This window comes from Anopheles aquasalis, chromosome 2 (assembly GCF_943734665.1).
Source record: "Anopheles aquasalis chromosome 2, idAnoAquaMG_Q_19, whole genome shotgun sequence".
Lineage (NCBI taxonomy): Eukaryota > Metazoa > Arthropoda > Insecta > Diptera > Culicidae > Anopheles > Anopheles aquasalis.
The window spans coordinates 12,087,501-12,095,000 of record NC_064877.1 but is presented as its reverse complement, the minus strand read 5'-3'; the positions used below and the strand labels follow the sequence as shown (position 1 = coordinate 12,095,000).

General features: G+C 47.7%; 2 protein-coding genes across 9 annotated transcripts in view; both read right to left on the bottom strand.

Annotated features, from left to right (window-relative positions):
• Window positions 1-6,955, bottom strand: part of LOC126573388 (uncharacterized) — a 14,517-nt gene extending 7,562 nt beyond the window's left edge. Inside the window, exons 1-2 of one of the 8 annotated variants that reach the window (XM_050233470.1) lie at window positions 6,837-6,955; window positions 4,033-4,378 (exon numbers count right to left, since the gene is read on the bottom strand). The gene's annotated coding sequence lies outside the window, so the exon portion shown is untranslated. Of the gene's footprint in view, window positions 1-4,032; window positions 4,419-4,728; window positions 4,753-6,389; window positions 6,407-6,520; window positions 6,545-6,751 lie in introns of those variants that run through there. The other 7 variants (XM_050233476.1, XM_050233469.1, XM_050233477.1 and 4 more) reach the window with 7 other exon arrangements.
• Window positions 6,956-7,089: 134 nt separating this feature from the next.
• Window positions 7,090-7,500, bottom strand: part of LOC126573400 (biogenesis of lysosome-related organelles complex 1 subunit 1) — an 812-nt gene continuing 401 nt past the window's right edge. Inside the window, exons 3-4 of the mRNA XM_050233491.1 lie at window positions 7,406-7,500; window positions 7,090-7,341 (exon numbers count right to left, since the gene is read on the bottom strand). The exon at window positions 7,406-7,500 is cut by the window's right edge and continues 38 nt beyond it. Coding sequence (XP_050089448.1) covers window positions 7,240-7,341; window positions 7,406-7,500 — 197 coding nt within the window. The 3' untranslated portion in view covers window positions 7,090-7,239. The remainder of the gene's footprint in view (window positions 7,342-7,405) is intronic.

The following is a 7,500-nucleotide window of genomic DNA, read 5'->3' as shown; positions in this document are numbered from 1 at the left end:
ACTATTGCTCGAGATATAACAAAAAAAAATTCTCGGTGCAAAAAGTACGTAACAGCCTGCGACAAGATCATCGGATACATGCCTGCCAGTTGATCAGTTGTGTCTAATGATCGGCAAGCGCCATGGCGTCATGTCATGTGCAGCTCGATCGCACACAGAAAACATCCCTATCAGCAGGCAGGAGTGATCTTCTCCGCTTTTGTAGCGGAATTGCCGTTTAAATGAAAGAGAAATTGGTTTTGTATCGTTGCAGGCGGTAAAAAGTGATATTCCCGCGACCATGCTTCCCCATCAGCGGCATCGGAAACAACTTTTGCAGCCACAGGGTGCGCACTGTCACCACCGGCCGGGCACACGTTTGTTTGGAGAGAACGAGTTTCCAAATCGAGTACCGTCGGGCACCATTCATTGAGTACATAAACCCTTTGCCAATCGAAAAAAGGGATGATTATGGGCGTGTATATATGCGTATAGATGACGATGGCGACAACAGGTGGTTCCACACGCCTTATGGCGACACCATCTAGAGACCGATAAGGAGATTGATAAGGTGCTTTCCCTTAAACTCATCTACGTCTTACGCCGTTCCTGGAAACGGCGAAGCTGCTGTTCGAAGGAAGCTCTTCCTTAAAGTCTTTGTGGTTCAAAATGAAAGTAAGTAAATGGTCGCCTTGTGACTAGAGGTACAAATATACATCATTATTGTAGAAAACATTTATTTTATGACTTATCGTTCTAACAGTTCGACCCACCAACGCGGTCTGTGCGGTCGAGAGCACAATCGATCGATACGGCGATTTATCTTATCGGTTTGAAGAAGTATCGTAGTGTTTATCAGGCACCCCCCCTTCGACGGTACATTCATTCCCGGGGCCACCGCATCGAGGCAAACGTGTGCCAAGAACGCCCTCACACTTTGGGCGAATTTAATCGAACCGCATTAACCAACCACACATTGCGTGGGGATGTTTATCAGCGCGCGAGCAACTAGTGCTCAGACTGCCAGGGGAGCGCTACTTGCTGTTGGTGTGTGATGATGTGAAGCAAGCGCGTAAGGTTAGTGCAAATGATGTACGATTATCAGCTGCACATGGCGGTATCGCGCTACCACTACACGACTAGCTGTTACTAGAGCCAGTTGGGGTACCCTTCGGCGTGCGTTGGCTCGATTACAAAACCAAGGCGCACGCACACGCGGTGCGGGTGGTTTGGGCCAGCTTCGAAGGTTCGTTTAGTGGCTTCTTTCAAGCAGCACTTAACCACGTACAGGAGGTTTTGCTTCGCCCTGAGATGTGTCTGATGGTTACCTTTCCTTCGCAACCGAACAGCAGCAATGACCTTCACCCTATCGTCGTCGTTTAGAGGCCAATTAGTTGGATACTTTTGTAGCATAATTATTTGTTTTGTATGTTTGTTTACTGCACGAATAATCAATTACTGAGTGATTGTTAGCTAATGGAGAGGGTTTGGCGCTACATAAATATGACAATTTCTATCCTAGTTCTTATACCAATTAGGTTTTCCAAAGATTATTCTTTTGGGCTGTTTTAGATAAAATTTCAAATAATTCTGTTCGTCTTATAGAAGTTAAATAGAAGAAAGGAAACAGAACTCCCACAATTGATTTCTAGCATCTACAAGAACTACCGAGGATAAGAAATCAGGTGGCAAATCCTTGCTCATAATATGATCTGCATGATCATAAGCCTAAAACCCTATAATGGCTTATTTTCCGAATGGATTGTTAAATTGTTTATTGTTGAGTATCATCCCCCACCCTCTTCTCACACACTAACCTCCGCAAAACGGGGCAATTGAGTACAATAATCGGTTGAGCATAAATGGCATGAAACAATAAAATTACTTTCAGTTTGACCATGGACTCCCCCGGAATCGGAATCATGTTTTATGTTTCCTTTCGTTTTTGGAGAGGTTTAGTCGGTTACGCAAGAGCCGTAGCACCAAAGCTGGCCAGAGGAACCACTACAGCCACAGCTGTAGACGTCTTTATCAATGGAATCCAGCGTAGGACACAGGGACAAACCGTTGGGGACAGGAAATTGTAAGCGATTGCGTGTGAGAGCTCGCCCCGTTGATAAAAGCTCATGAGTCAATGGCAGTCGGCGCATCATATGGTGCAGCCGCTCCTTCGCTTTTTTTTTCTTTCTTTCGCGACAAGTTGCGCGCCCCTGGATTGCGAGGACAGGTGTGTTCATTTGGCCCAGGTGAGTCACTGGTGACTGGCGCAAGGTATGACACGCTAGTCATCATTTCTCCCCACCTTGCGTCTTTTCTGGGTCCTAAAGCTGGTGCTAGCTGTCGTGTGATGATCACATACGGCTGGGACTCCATCGCTTAGGACAAATCGCGACTGATCGAAGCAATCATTTCAATGCCTCCACCCTCCACAACGGTTTCGATTGACAGCAGAGCACTATTTAATGTGCTGCCAAGGAATGTGTAGCGACGAACTATTCCACACTGAGCTACACCGTAACGAGTTGAGAAGTTTTTAAAACATCACCGACTGATGTACGAGATAACATAATCTTGAGCGTACGCGCACGTTAAAGAGGACACTTGGGTACCAAGCATTGGGATAAGGTGTGGCCTTTATAGTGTTCATTCACCTAATCGAGCAATAAAGCTTTAAAGGGGCGCCAATACGTCCAATTGATGGCATTATGATGCATCCAAGAACGCTTTACCGATAATTCCTTGTTTTGTAGACGTGGTCCAATGGTAGAAGAAATTGGTATGCACAACCGTGATAATACTATCATGTGAATAAAACAACAACAAAATTGTTGAAACAAAGTTCAAACGTCCGAACAAAGTTTGCGTATTGGAACGAACTCGTCATCAAGTGTATAGGCCAGCGGCGTCATAATGTTCTTATTACAATGTCTAGCAACTATATTTACTGCTGATTGTTTATCACAGTTGCGTAGAAGCTAAATAATCATCAACAAGAAACAAGTACGTTAAACGTATTTTGACGCGAATCACTGTTGAATCATCGAATATAAGCAACAGAAGAAAGGAAATTTGCAGAAGATAAGTTTGCTGACACGAAAGACCGCGCGACAGGCTGCGTTTTCGATTAAATGGAACAAACAAACTGGAAGGGAACAGTTGAAGGACGGGCTGCACTAATTTTAGTGGCATCCGAGGATGGTGCCGGGCTTCTAATTAGTGTAATCGCGAAAAGCAGACTCAGCAGCAGTTGTATTTAAAGTGCTGGACTTTCTAACCAGTAAATAAATGAGAACCAGAAAAACATCCTTTCGGAGGGATCGTTGTGCGCTCGAATCAAACCTAATAACAAAGACATCTGTTACTCAAAAGACGATACCTCCGGTTTGGAGTTTGGCTTTTGCCTCTGCTTCGTGACACGTTGAACGTTCGCAAGATTTACATTTTAAATGAGCCGCGTTTTGGAAGCGAAGCGGAGCAATGATTGCCAAAAAAAAAAAATGAAAAAACAACCCATACCGGCTCAAAAGAAGCTTGTGGCAGAGGGCTTGGTCTTTGAACCGAAAATAGAAATCCAATCCAAAAATGCCTTCCCCAACTTCCATCGTTCTCCGCCTGTGCTCGTGAACGCGCAAAAAACATTCCACGAAGCGGAACTGATGCAGCAGCAGCACCAGCCATTTTCTCCATTTTTAGTATTTCGCACTTTCTTATTGGCCCGATACCATCGCCGATCGTTATGCGTCCGCATGTGATTCTACACACTCTGGGTAGTCTCGGTTGCTTGGATCGAGCCCCACATGTTAAGATGGAGCACTAAGAGCAGCAACACAGATGACGATGATGCTGCTGTGCCCGTGGCCGGCCTTCGTCATGTGGGCGCGCCTACGGTGGTGACAAAGAAGCCACTGGACTCGATCACGCGGGACACGAGACAGTGATGCTACGCCGACGACGGTTCCCCCCACCCTAGGGCGGACCGGCCGTTTCCTCGCGTTGGTGACGTTATTCCAATGCGTGTGCGGGGAGGCGACCTACGCTGCGAGCATTACTCACCGCCTGTTTTGGCCTTGCTCCTCGCTGGCACCGCTGGTACAATGCTGGATGCCGCCGTCGTGATCGTTTCTCTGTTGCCGGAACGGACGCGATGTGGATTGCTGTCTGCTGGAGTTCTCGCAGAAGATGCCGAACTACGGTAGGAGGGCGGCTACTGCAACACCTATCTTCACCCTTTTTTGTTATTTTTTGCTTCCTTTAACCGTCTCAATTACACTGAATCGCACACACGCTGCTAGTTTGTTATTCCTTTTGAATCACAACAACGATCGTGAATTCTACGATTTACAGACACACTTGCCACAATCACTCACATCTCACATGGCATCCCATCTTCTCCGTCACACTACAAATAAATTATTAATGTTGGATTTGCAAAGCACACACTATTTACTTAATGGTGATTGATGACGCGAAGCATAATCTTTTTTCGCTACAACGCACATGATACGCACAATATTTTCATATCTTTGTCCACAGATACACATAACTTGCCCCGTATCAGGGGAGGCTTATGTGGAGTGCTGTTTGTTGACATTAGCCTCTAGTAGCCTTTGTTTTTTTTTGCAGAGAAACAGCAGTAAATGTGTTCGTGGCTGGCTGACCCACTGTTTTTCCCCCCCTTCTCGTACCTGCACCGTGGTTACCGATTGTCACCAAACTGAGACCAAGTAGCAGCTTGATGTTATATTTTACCTTTTTCCTGTTTTCTCAACGTTTCCTTCCCAATCAGACTTGCTTCCGAAACATCAGACTTGCCTGGGAGTATGGGTGTGCATGTCACATTATCCAAGGGTGGAACGAAGCGAATGCATAAAAAGCAAATCCAACCTCACCGGGCGCGGGGGGCTTTCTGCCGCATCCCCTTTGCCACGGCATCCGCTATCCGAAACTGGGCGATGCTTTCCAACATTAGTTTGGCCTCGAGCGACACGATCGGTTTGCAAATAATTTGCTCCTCTCCGCTCGATGGAAGCCGGTGGTAGACTACTACTACTACTACCGCTGGTCTGGCCTGGGTGGCCCGGATGATTGGGTTGCTCTTCCCGCTTGCTGTGCTGCGCAGCAAAAAGTGCCAATTATTATCTCGGCTCCTTTGGTGGAGCTGCGTTGCTCGAGCGACGGCGAAAACAGAGGAGACAAGCACAATCTGAAACAATCACCAGCTATCGCAGCAGCCAAACACAGCATGGTGTTTCCTTTGAGTCCCCGCGGTGGATCATGATCATGATGTCCTCCATCTCAGGCAGAGATCGTGAAGGAAAAACAAAAAGCGAAACTTGCTTGCAGGGCAGCAGAGCAGAACTGGGCTGTCCCCCTTATCAATTGCGAATCACGGTCGTCGGACGCGACAATCTCGGCTCGACCTGGGCTCCGGTGTTATCAGCAAGGAAGTACCACTACCGTTGCTGCTTACTACGATCAACATTGCGTGACATTGTTCAGGAAGAAAACATAAAAATAGTCATCCATCATTCCATACGTATCCTGCGCCGAAAGACAAAGGATTGGCCGGGCAGTTTAGTATCGGACTGCCAGTGCCAGGATGACTCATCCGTCGATGGGCGGTGGTGCGGTTGTAGTGATCAGACGACACATTCAATCGCTCCAATCGAACCGTCCGAATTGCTGCTGCTACACTAAAATTGGGGAAGTTGCCGTTTGCCAACACTCTCACACATCTTTCCAGACGGCGGTATGCTTGGCCATCGGATTTCACTCTTCGTGACGACAACGGCGACGACTACGACGACCGATGACGTTTTCTACGCTGGAATCTGCTGCTGTTGTTGATGATGTTACTGTTGGGGCTGTTGTGGGGCTTACACTAGGTTCCAGACAAACGGGAGAGAGCATGTTGTCCCATTCTGGCACCAGTGTTTGTTGGGAGCCAGGGGGCCTACGTTCGCTTTTTGCGTTGGCAAGCTTTCGTGCCACACCACCGCTTTCCTGACGAAACTTGGGTAGAGGTGCACAGTGAGGTTCCCAAGACCTTTGCCGTGGACTGGCCTAGAGATGCAAAAGGATACGCCAGGTTTGCTGCACCGATAGTCTGAGATTCAATGTCGTCCTTTCCTCTGCAGCTGCCCAGCGACCAACAGGACGAGCATTTGCACCTGTGTATGGGAATCCGTGTATGTATGTGTACGAGTGGGGTGTTTATGCCTTTCGAGGTCAACTCGCACCGAGCGCGCCTGTTACTGCTGGTTGGCGATGTGGCCACCGCTGCTGCTGTTACCGCAAATTCACGACGAAAAAAAGCAAACACACTCGCAAAATGTTGACCCCCTCCACGACACCCGCCATGAACAACCTCGTTATGCTCCGAAATCTCCTTCTTTTTTGCACTACCATACACTTTTCCGCCGTTCTCTTCAACTCCTCCTTGCGGGCACCGTCAGCGACACGACAGGTTCGGCAAATGCAGGCCCGCTGGCTGGTGGACCAAAAATAATTCGTCTGCTGACTGCTGTGCCGAGAATCGCACCATTTTGCACTGCAATCCTTGCCACCGCAAGGCTCGCGAGACTCGTTGCGGCCACTGAACTGAACCTTCCGGGAGGGATCCTCTTTTGTCTTTTTCACTTGGCCTGACTCAGTCTCCAGTTCACGGGCGGCCGTTCTGCGGCCTTCCACAGTCTGCCTTTTCATCCCAGTTTCACTTCACACTCTTCCCAGATTTTTTGACGCGTTCACACGCGCTCACGTCGGAACTTACGACGAGGTTCCCGCACCAGACGATGGACGACATTGCCATTGCACTCGCCCGGGACACTTTCCGATCGTTGATGAATTCACTTTACCTGGAACGCAGATTGTCGCGATTTCTAACCCTTTGGCCGTGCGGGATTGTGTTTTCGCGTCGAGTTTCTGAGAAATATGCGATGAGCCGTCTTGACGATTTCTCATGCGCGGTCTTCTTCTGGCGAATGTCTTTTTCTCTTTCCCTCTTTGTGTGTTGGATTTTGACAGTTTGTTCCATGTCTAGGCGTGTGAGTTCATTACTCTGTTCTAATTTTTTTTTCGTGAAATTCGATCCAAAAATGCAGCTGGAACTGGCTTTGGAATGATTTATTCGTGTTAAACGCTGTTGTAAGCTGATTTGTAATCATGGTTCATTCTTAAAACTAGTGGATAACTAAGTGATACGGTATTATTTGTAGAATTTTAGGCGACAGTCGCACAGTAAGGTCCTGTGGTTGGCCCCTACTTTTCCCGGCTCGTCTTGTAGGCAATCTCAAGGGCAGTGGTTATCACGTTCATATCACTCTCGATGGTTTTGGCCCAATTTTCCACATCACCAATTTCCTGAAATCAATCATACTTTATCGTCAGGCAAATGTTATTCTCGATCGCGCGATGAATCGCTTACCTTGAGGGAACCGTTGAAATTCTCGATCAATGCCAGCCACTGGGAGGTCTGCTTCGCAAAATTGGTAGCACCGATGTGCAGCTGTTTGGCTTCGG